The 18,551-nt window shown below is 34.3% G+C and overlaps 1 protein-coding gene across 13 annotated transcripts in view; it reads left to right on the plus strand.

Moving 5' to 3' along the window:
• LOC128871949 (protein lap4) overlaps positions 1-18,551 on the plus strand; it is a 239,552-nt gene that overhangs the window by 167,791 nt on the left and 53,210 nt on the right. For 10 of the 13 annotated variants that reach the window (XM_054114140.1, XM_054114144.1, XM_054114148.1 and 7 more), the window contains one exon: positions 10,325-12,661. The exons of 1 other annotated variant lie outside the window; for it this stretch is intronic. In XM_054114140.1, coding sequence (XP_053970115.1) covers positions 10,325-12,661 — 2,337 coding nt within the window. The remainder of the gene's footprint in view (positions 1-10,324; positions 12,662-18,551) is intronic. 2 more of the 13 variants (XM_054114145.1, XM_054114147.1) reach the window with 2 other exon arrangements.

Consider the following 18,551-nt stretch of genomic DNA (forward strand, 5'->3'; position numbering starts at 1 on the left):
GGGATTGTGGTCCTCTACATAAAAACAACTACACCACAAATCCTCGGATGAGATTCGGCCTTTGTATGACGACTAAATTAAACGCTCTAACGATAATGACTTTATGATATGGCGCAGGAATGTCAGGTCTCTTTATTAAGAAGTTGTTGTAGTTGTTGTAGCAGCATGAACATTCCCTATGCTTGTTTGGCGAATGTTGCTGAAGTTACAGTCCTTACCTCTGCCTGACCAGTTAATGTCCCTGCGTATAAAGTCCGATCGAGTTTTTTGTAGGAAGGCTACGGGTAAACTCCACCATTAATGAATCAATGGAACTTATTAGAATGCCTTTCAACTTGGTAAATCTACTATCGACCAAATTTAAACAATACGTAGGAGTATTTTTCAGTCAGTAAACAATAACCATATTACTCGCCTTATAATGGAAACTTGTTCCTCAAAATATTCTTCATCATGATCAATATACTTTTACTTTCTCTTGAACTAATTTTCGAAGCACTTTGTCCCGTCCAGATTTTTAAATTGTGTGGGATCGAACGCGAACAAATCTTTTTTATCGCAAGATGACCATACAAAGTATTATTGATGCTGGTCATATTAATGCCCAAAAATGCCGCAATCTCGCGGAATGTGACACGGAATTGGAGCGAACACGAGAAAAATTTCATTGTACCAGTTTGTTTGTGGTGCTAAGGGATGGTGCTTCCTCGCAGAGTACGATGTCTTTAGTTCATTGATGCATTCTTGTCTTGTTAATCCATGTCGAATATTGTGAAAAAAATCGCCCGAAAGTGTTCACGGTTTAATTCCATTGCCGGTTTAACTCTGGTTTGCGGAGATAAGCTTTTAAAGCCACTGCAAACAACACTAGTATGGCTCACATATCAAAACGTTCCAGCAATATAAATATCAACCCTCGTATATTTCGTTAGATAGTTAATATGGTTTAGTAATAAAAAGCGGAACTATCTTGTAATAGTCATAATAGTCGTGGTGTGTGCCGTCGTTATTTAAGTGTAAAACCGAGTAAAGAATATTTGGGGTGATGAAATGAATTTTGTTCCGTTTTGTCCACGTTTTTGCGAAAGCATTTATATAAGTTATACTATGTTACCAAATTTCCTAAAATTCACATATACCCGCTTTGATTATCTCGAATAACTGGCAATGAAAAAAAAATGTAAGCCAATCAGAGCGAAGAAAAGGTTATACTTCAAGGGATGACTTCAAAACGTGAGAAATTTCATTGACAATACGTAATATTATTTTTTTGCGTATAATGATTGATTTGATGCGATAATTCTATATAGCCTGCATAAATAAATGTGGTTTTTAAAAAGTAAGCTAAAAAAGTATAAAGTAGGCTTCCCGTTTTTTATTTCAAATTCAAATATGGTCACAGTTATAATTGGACCCTTTGGAATCGCATACATTTTGCTTATTATACAGATTAGAAATATCCTTTAACTACATTTTCAAAATCAATTCCATCCTTTTGCTTCCTTCAAATTCAGGTTATCGCTTTGTCGCCCAATAGGGACTGCTTAAAAGTCTTGAATTCTGAAATACGACACTAGTAATTTATTTTAGTAGATTCTGCTACTTTTTAAAAAAATGTCAAATTTTTTATTAAACAATTTTCAGTACTTTTTGTTATACCTCCTGCTTACCGGACTGATATTGGGGCATATCCATAGTTGAAATTAAGGCAAATATTCTGGGGATAACGTTGAAGAAACTATCAATGTGATAAAATGCAAAATGAATGGTACAAAAATACTGTACTAAAAAGTGAAAGTTAAAGGAAAACGTTTTCAAAGATTAAAAATAATGTAATACTAAATGATGATCAAACAAGAGGTATTTAAAAACCATCAATGCAGAAGTATTTTTGAATATAGTAATTTATATAAAAATATGGGCGTTTTACCGCAGATTTCTATTTATTTATTACAATAAAATGTACGTACATATAAATAAATATACTACATATAAAATATGACACTAGCAAGCAACGAGGCCTTCGGCTGTAACTGTTGAAAGTAGTTTGCAATTAATCTCAAGTAATGCCAAATGGGTACCAACTAATAGGCGTTGAGGAAACATTAAATCTATAAATATTTTTGGCACTTTATACATAAAATTTAATTAATAGAATCGTTATTGGCTTGATTATTTTAATTAAAATTAATTTTAGTTTATTTTTACTTTTAATTAATTAGTTAAATAGTTAGAACAAAGTATTGCAAAATGTTTACCTACCGAAATGTGTGAAAAAAAGTTTACTTGAACATAATTTCCAACAGGGTAACCATATACTTTTAATACGAAAATTTAGGTTAATTTACCTAATTTATTTTAAAAATATCTTAATATATCGTTAAGCGTATTAAAGGAGAGGTTTCTAAAAATGCTATGTATAATTCAGAAATGCTTCCGAAAAATAGTTACGTAATTTTAATTTTTATTATTACTACGGAGTAGGCGGCTGGAAAATTTATGCATTTTACTGACCCAATACAAAGTGGCGATTCTAACTAATATAAATGCTGAAAAAATAATGGAAATTCTCGAGTCGGACCGTTATATGTATGTTGCGCTTATTCAATTGTGTAGGAATTGCCAAACAGTTGCCGACAATTATGCCGATGTTACTCCACCTACTGTCGCCGAAGCCAAATCGATTGTGCATGACTACCATGTGGTTAGAGCCAGGGTTCGAAATTATAGGAGAGGCCTTTTCTGATAGCGGTAGGCAGTGGTAAAGCTCCGGGTACATTTTTTCCGTGAAAAAGCTCTTCATAAGAAACCATCGTCCGTTTGAAGGCGGCATAAAACTAGGTTTTTCTATTTGTGAGCAACATCAAGACGCACACCACTAATTGGAAGAGGAGCTCGGTCAAACACCCCAAAAAAGATATATTCGGCTATATCTGTATATCTTCTTTTGTATCTGTATATAAAAAATATATAAATAAATAATATAAAAAAATTCTGCACAAGGTGGAAGGAAGATTTATAATTTTTTCAAGTGGCATCGTGCGCCAATCAGATTAAGGTCAAAGTATAGTCAGTTGTTTTATGTAGTAAAAAGTCACCTTGAATAATCGAAAAAATTGCAGTTGTAGTATCTCTGGCCGTGCGTCGAAGAAAAACTGTGCAACCGCTACCTTTCTTTTATATTACTTTGGGGAAAACAACAACAACAAAATAAATACACATGTAACAACATTTCTCAAGTGAAATAAAGTACCTTTTCCTGAATTTTGTTTCATTCAATAGGCTTATCTTTCGCGTCACTACATTCGCCTAGCCCCTTGAGAAATGAGTTCATTGAAGTTGCAATATATCTTTGGTACGAGAATGAAATTTATATTCCAAGTTGTATCTACTCTTGCCATAAATTCTGTGACAAATTTTACAATGCATACGGCGAGAACAAATTCGCAGAAAAAAGTTCCGTTATTTTTGCGTGTTTTTAGTATGCAGTGTGTACTCATAAATTATACTTAGTTTTGTGGCGAATATCGCTTGTTAACAATGGAGTGGGGAGCTAGGGAAGATCGCATTGCAGTGATTGCATTACTGAAGTGTGGTAAAAGTGCAAGTGATATTTACGAATTGCTAAAAAATAAATATTTTTTTCCCAAACGTCTGAAATGATAGACAGAAAAAGAAGTGGTCGCTCTAGAGTAGTTCGAACCAGTGCAGCCATAAAAGTGGTTCCAGAAAGCAGAAAATCATGGAAATTACTGCATCAATCAGATCCATGTCAAAAATAATTAGAGATGATCTCCACACGAAAGTCTTCTGTCGCTCTGGTCATATTTAAACAACGCACTTGAAGAAAATTAGACTCGACAGATGCAAACAGCTTCGTTGGTGGCACGAGGTCAAAGGCCATGGAAATATTATTTTCACAGATGAGAAAATGTACACTGACAAATGCTATGATACGAGTAAAACTTCTAAAGATGCAAACAATGTTGTTCCAAGGGTTCAGTGTGGCCACCATCCAGCCTTCGCGACAGTTTGGTGGGGAGTGTCTTGTAAAGCCGCTACATCTTTTTCTTTCTGCGAAAAGGGGGTTAACACGGGGCCAAAAGTGTACCAGGAGCATGTCGTAGAAGGCGTGGTGAGGCAGTTAAGCAGTATTCTCTTCAATGGAGAGCGTGGGATCTTCCAGCAAAATTCCGCTCTAGCCCATAAATCAAAAACCACCCAGCAGTGGCTAAAAAACAATATTCCTGAGTCCATTGGACTACTGTTTATGGTCAAAATTGGAGAAAATGGCCTCTCGCGAAGACTACGAAATTTGAAGAGTCATTGACATTGACGTCAATATCCATGGAAGCCGTGCGTGCTGCAATATCTGAATAGCCTAATCGTTTGAAGGCTTATGTAAACAAATGGTGACCATTTCGAATGAAATTTGAAATTTGTTTCTTTACCATTTACATAATTAAATGAAACTAACTTCGTTAAGAAAAGAATTACGATTTCATATCTATAACGGATTTAACTTGTAACAGAACTTATGGCAGGACTAAAAGAGATGGACTTACAATTTCTTACGACCCTCGTAATTTTATTTGAAATCTGCTCATTTTAACTGAAGAGAGCACCGAGTAGCTCAGGGTTTTTCAGCCACTAATTTTAGCACTTTCGTGTAGAGGCGTTATTTACTGTACGAATAATAATAGAAGTCCTTAATTTTGTTTTCCAGTATTTTTTTTATATTAATATCTACATTACTTAAATTTAGCAAGTTGTTTTTTGTGAATTTATCCGTATGTTTCAATAAATACACCTATAGAAATTTAAGTTATACAATACATACCTATATATAAATATATAAATGTGAAGAATTGCATACATTTTCTGGGTGTCTACGATTAATTTTAAGCTACTTATGTGCATGATAAAGCAGTTATAACCCTCCGCTTTGTATATATTTTTACAATTGGTTTTCATTTGGTTTGATGTGTAAAAACACACATACATACAAGCATACATACACATGGTTTGAAAAGTAAATGTAAATTTTTATTTTTTATTTACCAACTAAAAAGCTACAAAAGGTGACGAATTGAATTTCGTTTTTAAATTCTTGATTTTTCATTAAATAAATTGTTTGAAATGCTGCTCGAATATTAAATAAATATTGGTGTTAATTTGATTCTAACTTTACTCTATGTATGATAACTCTTCTTATTTTCGTTTAAAACAATTATCGATGTTTTCCTCTTGATTGATTGATACTCTACTCGCATCAACTACATGCACATTGCTGTAAATTACAATATGTTGTACAACAATTAAAGTATAAAATCCGATTTGACTTTGAATTAAACAAAAAAATATCTTTTCTGTTTCGTTTCTCTGTATTTGGTTTTTTTCATTCCAGTGCACAGAGCAAAATAATGCTTAACAAGCGGATGATTATAACTATAAGACTGAATATTTAGTTTAACGGTCATAGGGGACCGCGAAGGAAACAGTTCATATAGCGCGTGTAACAGAACATAACAGGAGAAGTGTAAAAACTTGGTTGCAACCAATAAAATAAAATAAAAATTATACCATATATACATACATACCTACATAAGTGCATATTTTTGAAAAAATGCATTATTAGTAACTTCCATTAGTTAATGGTATTGAGTTGTTGAGTTATGGTCGAAAAGAAAAAAAGTAATAAAAAGTAACAGAGAAGAAAAAAAAAAATGAAAAAAAGAGATATATTATTAAGAATAAGTAAATATGCGACTACAAAAATTTAGAAAATATTTTTTGTGCGTGTTTCTTTTGGAAAAATGTACCATACGATATGTTTGTACGTACGTACATATGTTAATGTTAAGATTGAAATTTTGTTATAGCAATGTTGTTTGTTTTTTGGAAATCAAGTAAAATATTTTAATGTTCATCAAACGATAACAGTGTTACTATGTAAATGCATTTAAAAAAATATACAGAGAGGTTAATATATAACAGATACTGCTACAGCCACATATAATGTGCCCCAATACACACAAACAATTTAGTAAAACTTTCCTACTTGTACTGTATAACTACTTGAATATCATATTTTCCTACTCTAAATGGCTTAACTGTCTCAACAATGGTTTCGGTAGTCACATTTTTATGAAAATTCAATGTGATTTTCCATATTCAATACATTTTGCCATATGTATGTATGTATATATTATTCCAAGCTATTGCCCATATCTTGAAAGTCCAATCGATGTTTCTGTACATTTTGTAAACTACGTAACGATCTTGAACTAACTATTAGCAAATGGGGTAATAAATTTGTATGCAACTGAGATTGCATTTTATTGAATATAAAAAAAAAACTACTTTAACCACATCTGTAAACTACTACATACGAGTACATAGTTTCGTCGCGTTGTTAATTATATTGTTATGGGAATCCTTTGATGCCTTCTTACTCCTAAATACGTGTGCTATGTAACAAGTGTTACAATTTGACAATTGAGTTTGTCTTATGCTAATCCTAAGTCATTTTTAGTAAGAAAAAAGTTTACAACAGAAGTGCATGAAAAACATTTGACGTATTGTGGAATTGCAAGCGGTTACACATTTTTTTATTTTACGGAGTTGAAGTAACCTATTCCGCCAAGTCTCACCAAACTATTATTCAAAATTTGTTTTGAACTTCTCATACTGCCCGATATTTGACACATTAGAGATTATTGTGGTATGTAAGACAGGCCCTATTTGCTATAACCGTAATTAGTTGGGCCTTTATACATTTTTGTACCAAAGTTGATAAGTTCAGTTTTATTGTTTGGAAAATACGCCAGTGGTAAAACTTCGCTTGTCAAGGTGGTGTGCGGTAATTGCGGCACAATTTCATTATCTTTTTATAAACAAACCTATTTATAAAGGGATTAAGTGCATACAATTTTTCAAAATTGTTCTTCAATTTGTATAAAATTGCCTCTTGTGCAAAACTTAAAAACTATTTCGTATTAAATAATTTTCTTCTTAAAAACTTCCGTTATAAGTATGAAAGATGGGTGTGTGCTTATTGACCATTTAAATCTGAATTCACTATAGTATTTCAATAACAACAGACTAAACCGATTACTGTCAGCATTCTAAACATTTTGATTAATATTTATAATGTCTAACATAATTTAACATAATAATATAATTGGCTATTGTTTGTAAACATACTATAAATCTCGACTCCCGTATAGCTCCTGGTGACGCTCAAGCATGCATGTCCTGCAGCTTATTTGTGTGAGTGTCGGGTGCATGATGCTAATATCTAAAATTTTTGATTTTCATCATGCAAAAGCCGAGAACAAGTATGTGTGAGACGAAGCAAGTTGGTGTGTTACCCGACACGTCACCAGGAGCTATTAGTCTTGACAAAAAATTTACCATTAATATCGAATGTAAAAACGGAAAGAGCCTTCGGTTTCTGTAAGGAAAGCGAAAAAATGTTGGATTCGTTCGCAAGCGTGAGGTTATACGAGTATACACAACCATAGACTCGTAAAATGACGTATTATTGTTGCATTGAATGTGAAGCTCTAAAATTAATACGGCGGACCATCAAATCCAAACACTCATGTTCAAGGAACATATCCCAGTCTCTGAAAACTCACCCTAAGCTTATACAGGCTCTCAGAACATAAACACATACAATAAAAGGGGTACTCACAATCTGTTGCAACTAGTTCTACCGCATTCTATAGATAATTATCATTGCATATTATTTCCAATCCACCAAAGAGGTTAATAGCGTAGTCAGACAGCGGTGTTAATCGGGATTACGAGCGCAGTTAATTCTGATTAAAATTGTAGTTTGATAAACGGTTTTTACCCAGATTAGTGAACAGTTGATTTGCTTATTCGATAGTTTGGCAGTATTCTGCCATGATACTAAAAAATAATTATTTATTAAAAAAAAAAAAAAAAAACTAGTCTTAAATTGTCATTTCTCAAACTGCTCAGTAGTATCAAAACAATTAATGTAATTTCGAACGTGTTAATGCAAACTAGCATTATATCCAATCTTTCTTGTTCGTCTATTTAAAAGTTTCATTATTTTTGATGCACAATAGATATTAATTGGCATTCTTCGGATATGTTACTATCGAAAATTTCCCTAATCTGCTTAAATTATGAGAATTAAGTCTAGTTGGTAATCCGTATTAGTTTCACTTCATTCCTGAGATAATTCCGAATTAAGTCGTTAACTCCGTTTAATACCACTGTCTGTCTAGGCTATAATTTTCATTTGCCAAAAAACTACAAATTTGCAAGCCAAAAAATTAAGTGCATTAAATGCAACTGTGTAAATTAATTGATTAATTTTGTGCAAAAAATATATATATAAAAACAAACTAAAATGGACACAAAAATAATAAAAATACAAATAAAAAGCTTGTTTTGCAATGGCAACTTAATAAAGGCCGCTCACAATCCATATCATAAGTATATGTACATCTGTGCTCACAATAATAGCAGCTCGAGATATTGCAATGTTTTGCCTATACCTTCTTTTATTTACTTTTTTCCTTTATAAAAATATAGTTTATATTAAGACAAAAGCCATATAACTTAAAGTACACAATTTCACTCTTTTTAAAAGTTTTCGGAAAAATTTCTAGTATATACAACAACAAATACTGTATAGCTTAAAGTTAACTTTGTACACAGTTTGAAATTTTGAGTTACATCGCGCTGCTATTATGGCCAATGGCATAATTTTGTCGGACCATATGCACTGGATTGCGAATACCTCTATTTAGCACTGAAAAATTCGAAAAGTAGGAAGAGAGTAGGGTTTTAACTTTTATAATATATTGCAAAATAGTTAAAAAGTGGCATCTTAATTTATTGAGCACTTATGCACCTTTCAGATCATAAAATTTTATTCCGTGGGTATACAAAAAAAAAAAAAATATTTTAACTACATAATGGGAATGAAAGGTTACAAATTAGATTCTATTCTATTCTATTCAAGTGCTAAATAAAAAACTTTAAAACTTTATCGCTTTAAACGCACATAATTTCTAAAATTTTGCTGAATTTTTCTGCGCATAACCACCCAGGTCCCGCAGAACTTAAAAAGTGCGCGTATTCAACAGTTGTTTGTACTCAAAGAAACTTCCAAGGCCAGTCTATTAGTTTTGTTGCTTAAGTAACGAATATTGAAGTTGATATACTGGTTAATTCGATGAAATCCCTCCTTTAATGCAATAATTACAAAATGTTATTGAACATATAGATTCCTGAGCATTTGTGTACCTAATCCAATGATAATACAAACTAACAACAAATAAACTATATAAATATATCCATTGTCCAATGTGTAATTTATAGTGTAATTACGAACGCAAAAAAAAAAAAAATAAAATAAATAAAAGTAACTTTAAATGTTTTGATTATGTGTATAAAGGTGAATTTTTCTCTAAAACATACCTACATATGCACTATATATATACAAAACCTACAAGTATAAGTCGTATTATTCAATGGATGAATGAGTATTGATGAACAACTTTATAAAGGCCGTGAACATTTTCTATGTGAATCAGAAAACCTAAATAAAGTAATAAAAACTCAATATCTTCTCGAGTATAAAAATATAATAGTAATTTTTGTAAAAATTATGGAAACTTGAATTAAAATTGGTTTTATTTCTAATCTGGAGGGGTGTCTCAGGAGTTAAAGGTAGAGTTTTCTTCATGCCTTATAAGCTCGCCCTTGTATACGATTTTGTTTATGCTTTTTCTGTCTCAGAATTTGTTTTGTTGTTCACTTTTCACCAAATTTATTGCTTCTATATCTGTATGATCTTTAATATGTCTTCATTTGTCTATTCAGAATTTGCGTAAATATCTTCAATCGGCCTCAAATTTGTGATTCAGAATTTATTTACATCGCCGTGATTTTTCATCGATTCTAAAAGTGCTAATCAAAAGTATTTGTCAATAATTACTATTAAAATTCACTTTTAGTGCTTTTCACTGTCTAAGTTTTTATAAGTATCATTGTAAGTAAATCAATCATTCACTCAATTTCACATAACACTTTAATCAAATAATCTATAGCTATGTTTCTGAAGCACCCAACTTCTACTACTCAGTATATTTCCAACATACTCGTTTATTCAAGTTCCACCAGCACCAAAACCACAATTAGCACATATTCATATCACCTTTATAAACGCGCTTCAGTAAATGTTTTATCGCTTAACTAAATTTTTGGACATTGTACTAAAATAAATACATATTTTCTATCATGGACATATTTCCTTGTTCATAATAAAATTTAACAGAGGCGCACTCCAACTCTCCCTATACAGAAGGCGACAGCAGAAGCTATAACAAAGCCTAAAGATTCCCGTTATGAGTATAAAGAGATGGTAAAAAGTCAACCTCATGTTCGATGTGAGGATGAGAGCGCTCCCTTGGCGCACAAAGCTAAGAAAGCGGAACCTGTTTATATAATTGACGATGAAGACGAAGAAGAAGGGGAGAAAGAGTGTGTCGACGATCAAGCTGAAGATTCTAAAGATGAGGCCGAAGATGATATCGATGCGTTCTCGCCGAATATCTCGGCTGACCAGGGTGACACAGATTCTGACTATTTTGAGCGGCCTCACCCTTCGCCACGTTACACAAGTGATTCTGAGAACGACTACCGACCATTTCGACCCAACGTCGAGCGGTTGGGAAATATTTCTGGTCGCAGCACACCAGATCTCTCAAGTTCCACATTCGGTCACCGAAAATCTGTAAGTTTCGACTTGAGTGGCGATGAACGGTCCAAATCCGACTACGAACGTTCACGCACTCCTGATGGTTATTCACGGTATTACGATTCTGAACAAGAATACGGTAGCACTCGCCCTCGTATGCCACGCAAGGGCATATTGCGCTCGGCCAGCCCATCATCATCCAACAATTCGACACTGGAACGTTGCAAACGTCCCGAAAAACTGCCACCAATAGTGCCTACAGTGGCGCGTATCAAAGAAATCGATTCGCCCACAGTTCAACACGTCCGATCGTGTTCACCTTTATCCAGCAGGGATGGTACTAGTAGCGGCTATCGAAGTCCTCCACCACTACCTGAAAGAGTGCTGGTGTCTACTGAAATTGAAAGAGATAACCCATTCCGTGAAGCATTCCTCGATAAAACTAAAATTGATGAATACACTGAATTGGCAAAAGCTATGTCCAAATCTCCTTCAGCACTTAAATCACCGAGGGAACACTTTTTCTTTGGTTCGAAGTCGACTGAGAATTTGTTATCAGCAGAACGTTCAGTCTCAAGTGGCCGTAGTACTCCAAGTACAGTGATTAGCACACAGTCAAAATCCACCGAAGATCTACTGTCAAGCTCAACAGGTGCCAAACCAAAGAGAATACCGCCTCCTATAATGCCGAAACCGGTGACTAAGAAAGCTGAGCTGGTACATAATGTGGCGTTGGATGCCTTTCAAAAAGCTGATGTTGGTTATGGCGACTTTACGGTTTTCGAACACGATCCTACCACAAACACAATTCATGAAGTGAGTTCGCCGCCACCTCCGACAACACCAACACTCCCATTAACTCCACCTGCTGGTAGTATTGCAAAACTTCCCCTGCGTGTGAAAACGCCACGTAGTCCGTCGCGCCCGCGCGAAAGCCCACCTCCACCTCCACCACCCATCAATTATGCTACGATGCCAAAACCAACTTCGCCGAGTGTACAAGTGAGAAAAAACGATGAAGCTGAAGCGTATTATATGGAGGTGTTGCCACCTCTCCCGCCGCCACCACCTGCAGACGAAGTACCACCTTCGCAGCGCCGCCACTCGGAGTTTATACACGAAAATTCACCTGACCACATATTGGTTACTGAAGACGAACACCGTACAATAATGCTGAATGAGAATGAAATTCGCAATCAGTTACGTAGTATAAGCAGGAAGTCGCAAATACCAGAGCTGGGGGTACCGCACGAAGATGCGCCACCAGTTCCAAATTATGCGAGCATCAAACACTCGGTAAATCCATTTATAGATAGTTCAGATGACAATTTTGATTCATTACCACTCCCCCCACCGCCCGAAAACCTGCTTTCCTTTGCGGCTCAAAATCCCGGTTGTGACAGTAGTTCCCATTGTGATAGCGAATCTTCAACTATTAACATTGTTTCTCCTATTTCTTCTATTACTTCTCCCAATGCAAACATGCAGCCAAAGTTGGATAACTTATCATCAATAGCAGCAGTACAGACAGATACTCCATCCAATAACCCTCTCTCGCCCACACAAATATTTCCCACAGCGCAAATACTTCCTGTTCAGTACACCAGCCTTCCGCAGCCCCAACAGGCAAATATTGCCCAAGTCCTAACTGGTCATTTGATCCCAACTAGTAAAAGCAACCTCTCGAATTCCCAACAGAACCAATCGCTCTTTACTGTAGGCGGTCTTGTACTGCTTCCACAGGCAACGTTCTCTACATCAACGTCGAAAACAACGTCATCGTCATCATCATCTTCGTTGGTTACTACACCTATTTTCCTAGCCAGTAGTGGTGCAGCAGGCGGTTTATATATAAAACCACCCCAGATTCAACAACAGGCGCCTCAAATTCATCTGCATCAGCGTACATTACTGGTGAGTGAATCGACAACCCAACCAAAACCAGAACCATTTGTTGAACACAACTCCACAGGCAGCAATAGAAACACTGTTAACACATCGTCAGTGGGCAAAGCCACTGCAGCCACAGACACCTTTACCAGCAGATCTAGTACGAAACCTGCAGCAACTAGCATTGCCTCGTTAACCACTTCATCATCGTCGGCTACATTTTCTTTTAATCCCTATCCCTCCCATAGCGATTCCACGACATACACAATTAAAACCGCCAGTACCGCAACTAAACCAGGACTGTCAATGGAAACACCAGTTGCTAATGTTGCCTCCCCTACACCATCGTATACGTCAATGCAATTTCCCGCAATATCCGAAATAGTTGCGCAGAACTCAACTGTGCCCATTTCCTCTTCCGGACGTCCCGTTCATATCAGCACCGGTGATTATCAAAACACAGTGCACTCATTAGACCTCTCTACCTCCACTTTGGCTTCCATGGAATCTGAGTCGACATCCTCGTTGCAGCGCACCTTAAATGCAGCCTCTTATTACGAGACGGCCGAAGAAATCTACTCCACCATAGAAGAGGAGGCCATCTACAGTAACAGCTCATTCTTTGACTCCCGTCGTAGTAGCGACACCTCAGTGAATTGTCGACCATCAACGTCACCGCCGCCACCTCCATTACCACCCAAGCGGCCGTTAAAGCCAAATCATGTGAAATTGCGCACGGCTCCTCCACTGCCAACCAGCGCTCGCCCATTGAAGTTACGTTCACAATCCCAACCACAATTGGACTTGACATCATCACCATTGTCTAGACCAAAGTTTGCAGGTGTTGTACTGTCGGGCGCGATGTCGCCGCCCACTGGGAAGGAGACCACAGTGTGATGGTGAAGACATTGTGAGGAGGAATGTTACTGGCTATTGTAGGTGAAACGTTAAATGGTAAAGCAGGGGCAGCAAACTTGATTTCTGATATTTTTCCTTCCCTTCGATTTGTAAGCCACCCACCCGTAAGTTAGTTCGTTTACTTTGTGTGAAACTGGCGCGAAGGTGTCAGCCAATTTAATTGCTTGAATTTCAGTCTGATTTACAGCTTCGTCTCCACTATTGCCTGTTGAAGCGCTAGGCGCCCCGAATAGCTACCGTCGAATCCGCTGCTTGTCTTTGTGGCGTTACCCCCTTTCGTGGTTGGCGCTGTTGAATTTGTTTGTTGGTGTTGTATTTTTGGGTTACCCAGATTCCTTTTTTGTGTAGGTGTTCTTAAGGTATTGCAAATAAGCGAGTTTTTGGGTTAAGTTCAAACTTTTAATTTGTTTTGCTTTGAATCCATTCATTCTCCTGGAAATAAATTTAAGAGAGTCGCATACTTCACACATATACATACATATTTAGTTTACTTAACAAGAGTTTACCACGGCACTAAGAAACTGACTAAATATTCCTTTTTTGCTCGATTTACAAGCTAATTTTCATTTCACTGTGTAAGAATTGCCTGCAGAAGAGTTTTCAAAATTATTTGCATTTAAATTGAAATCTAACACTTTCCATTACATTTAATTCATCACTGTTCCATAACAACCTTTATTATGGTATAAAAATATGTATGCTGTAATTTATAATTGCAAGGAAATGAAAAGGGAAAAGATTTCAAAGGACTGTTTTCCGAAATGAAACGAAATACAAAAATATTTCTATATAACATTCGACGTATGAACTTTTAAGCTAATTCAAATAAATTACAACCAGTAGATTTTCAGGTCGTTCCCGTATTGGAAAATATACGTACACATATACATATACATATATATAATATATATTACATAAATATATATACATTTTCACATGTATATTACATATATATATATATATATATATATGTATATTATAGCACATACATACTTAACCGGTGTTACGTAAGAGCGCATATTAAATATTTATCAAACCGAATCATTCACCTAAACGGCTTTATTAAGAGGAATAATTGTCACATTTGAGGTGTAAAAATTCAAATGAATGATTTATGCCAAAAAGATGCTTTTGTTGTGTGCGTACTGAGGGCTGAAGACCATTTCTGGCGGCCACCATGTCATCTGCTCATTCACGACAGTCAATTGGAAAATATCATTTACTAATTACTTACAATATTTCATTACAGAAATTAATGACAACAGTTTTTCTAGTTTTGTGAAGTTTTCTTTTACATATAACTGAAAATATTTATGAGTAATACGGCTACTACCAATTAATATGAAAATTCTCATATCATTCATGCACCATAGTAGTAAAGATACGTAGTTTCAATTGCAAGAGATAAGCTATCATGTACATTTCTCCATCCAATAGCAAAAACAACAGCACACTTCCAAGACACTTTGATTTTAGTAAATAAGCAAACACATACATTTACATAGCGTTCGGTGTTATTTAGGATAATTATTGACAACTTTTTATTTCATCTTATTTGAATAACAAATATAGCAATAAGTTTCGAAAAGCTCACTTCTAATAATATTGTAATAAAAATTAATTCTGCGTTATTTGAATTTGTTTTATTTTGTGCCGTCTTATTTTTTGATCATCTTTTAACGATTTTGTGAAAACGATTTTATTATTGGAAGATTGTATAAGTCGACAGAAGAAAAGCCCTGCCAAAAATTAAGAGATTCTATTGAATATAAAAAATATTCTATTTCTTGTATCTAGTCGAACCGGATTTACTATACTTTGCCCCTGTCTTTTGCCACACTTAATTGCAACTTACACTCTTTGGCCTACTAATTGGACTACTGTCATTCACTTTCCATTAATCTTTATCTTCATACGAGTAAATACATATTTATTTCAGTTTCTGCGTTCAGATCCAAATGTTTATTAACTCTCTCTCAAAAAAAAAATATATAAAATATAAAAAAAAAAAAATTCAAGGAAACTGCTTAGCGTCAGAATGTTGCTGTCTTAGCTTTGAATTAGAATTCATATTATTATTATGCCGTAAAGTTTGCGAAATTCCTCACCAACCTTTGAAAACCAAACACTCGTATTGCAGATGATATCACAGCCTAACATCCAGAGTAGTTAATTGCTGCAACAAAGCAGATATTCCATTATTGTGATGGACTTTGTTGCAGCATAATGGACCTTAGACCTAAGTTGCTAATATACCTCGATCGTTTTGTCCTGCAGCCAGTAGTTGGATAGTTGGATGAATAAACACTGAAAAGATCATTGCCTCTGGCTAAGATATCACACCGTTATCTATATAATTACTTTTCGAATTACTAACGGATCTAAGCTCGCAGCTTTTGTTGCTTTATAAGGCACACTCAATAGTACAACTTTAAATTATGACAAGAGCAAAATTAGAGCTCTATCTGCCGAGCTACTGCATTAACATAGACTTGCGTATGGCAAAATTTACTCGGAGGTTTGCCGATGAGTATAGATATTAGGAAAACTCAGAAATTGTGTTTCATGCTCCGCAGAAGCATAATCAGCTATAAGGGCCGTTATTTAGTTGGGCGTAGAATACCATCACCACACTTTAATGAGAGTACCCCATTAAGGGGTAACACCACTCTACACGCATAAAATAAACACGATTTTTAAAGAATTTTTTTGTATAGAAAGAAAGGGAAAACAATCACTCTGATTTGGGAAGTTATTACTTATATACTAAAATACAAAACTACAGAGTTTGATCGAAAAATTTTACAAAATGGCGGCATTTTTGTATTGTGGTTTCTCTTGAAGGAGCTCCGCGGCACGCAGCACAGAGGGTGCAAATTTTAATCTGGAACAAGGAATTTTTTTCTTCTTAATCTAGATAAGAATAGCTAGAGAAACACGTAGGGGATTTAAAAAATATTTATTTTTGTGGAATTAACAAGCATTTGAAGGAAAAAACTCTATTTTGGACTAAAAAAACGGCACTTAAATAATTATAACAATCGTTTAAATTAATCTATCGAAAATCCCCTACGCTCTTCTCTTAAGAAGGTTATTATACAGACGTAGTGAAAAACCTGATTAAAAATATTTAAAATTGTTTGAGTTATGCTGCGTGCCAATTTCAGAAAACGTGTTTTGAGAAAAACGCGTTTAAAGTTTGGAAATTTGGAGAAATCGTTAGGTAGCAGTCACTAACGCTTGGTTAAAAGCTTAAAATATTTATGAAATAAACTTCGGTAATGTATAAAACTTTTTGTTCTGTATTTTAAAAGGTTCAAAGAATTTTTTAAGCTTATAAAAAAAAAATCAATTTTTTGAAATTTCTACAGTGGTGTTACCCCTTAAACTGACTACGTACGAAAAATGTGAGTCAATCATAATTGTAAGTGGCAAAATTGATTTGCAAACAATGTAGTTATTGAAGTAGCCAACGAAGGCTGTGAACATCTGGTATGAGTTGTTCAAAGTGTGTTCGGGCTCATGAGTTTTCATAAGCATCCTTTGTGTGTTGTTACTAAACCGTATAAGAAAAATATTGATTGATAAGCACAGGTATTGTATATGCATATTTTTGATGTTGGTATAAATGCCTTAAATACGTTAATTTAAGGTAATCGACTTTAGCATGCACCTTGCCTATATACAGTCCACAGCAAGTGATAGCCATCAACATTTTGACCATTTGACTATTTTTCTTTTTTTGTACATAATTTCTATTTATAAAAGTCAAGCTTATTGTCTAAACAAGCTCATTGTCTACCAAACGCCATGTAAATACAAGTTTTAAACTTTTTATTTAGTAATCAAATTAGCAAAATTCCATAAATTTTCCCTCACAATTCTAGGATTTTAATATTAATTTCTAGAAAAATTTGTGGTATGCAGTTTTTTATAAGTTATTAGATTTTAATACCTACAAAAAAGTGGAAGTTTGAAATTGCTAAAAAATCCCTTTTATTTCCGTTTATTTTTTAGTTTTTTATATTAGGATTTCCTGATTCCTGGATGTTCCATATAAAAAATAAACTTGTCAAAATGTTTATGTGCTAACGTGGGCTGTGTATTTACGCCTGTGTTCACAAAAACAGTAACGCGACTTTCCAACATTTTTTTCTTTTTAATTTTTTTTTTACTCTATTTTCGCTTTATTTATTCCTTTAATTTTATTTATTTATTTTTTATTTAATATTTGTTAATTTTTTATTTATTTATTTATTTATGTACTTTTTAATTAGTAATGTTTGTTTTTAATATTTTTTTGTTTGTAATTAAAAAAAAAAAATAAAAATTTAATTCTATTTTATCGACATTTAGTTTATTCTGAAACAAAAACCATATAACTTAAAGTTTCAAATTTGGAAAAAAATTAAAAAATTTTATGAAAATTTAAAAAATTTTAATACGAATTTTTAGAAAAATTTCGACTATGCAGTCTTTTTATAGCCCAATAAATTTTTGTACTTATATAATAAAGTACAAGTTTGAAGTTGCCCTCTGATTATTTATATTGTTTCATCCATGGTGATAGACATTTTCTACATAGAACAAAACTAAAAATAAAGAATAAAACAAATTCTTGCGCATTTTTATAAAAATAAAAATAATGAGCATAACAGAGAAAACTATCCAAAATTGTACAATATGTTGATTTGCTATCGGTTGACGCGGGCTGTATACCTACGTATGCTTCTATATATTGCCTTGTAAATCAATGACAGTTCTATGATCGAGCTTGTCCTCCAATTTGTTAACGTTATTCTAAAAATGGAGTGATCTACAGTTTCATGTGGTCTTCATGCGTCAAGAGACTTTTTGTAATACTCATTCTACGCTTCAGTCTACACTGCACGGCGAACTCAGCGCCATCCTAATGGTAATCACGCACAAACTCACTCGACTACGACATTATCTTATCAGTTTGTCTAAATTTATATAAGAATGTATTTCTTATCTC

Source organism: Anastrepha ludens, chromosome 2 (assembly GCF_028408465.1).
Source record: "Anastrepha ludens isolate Willacy chromosome 2, idAnaLude1.1, whole genome shotgun sequence".
NCBI lineage: Eukaryota > Metazoa > Arthropoda > Insecta > Diptera > Tephritidae > Anastrepha > Anastrepha ludens.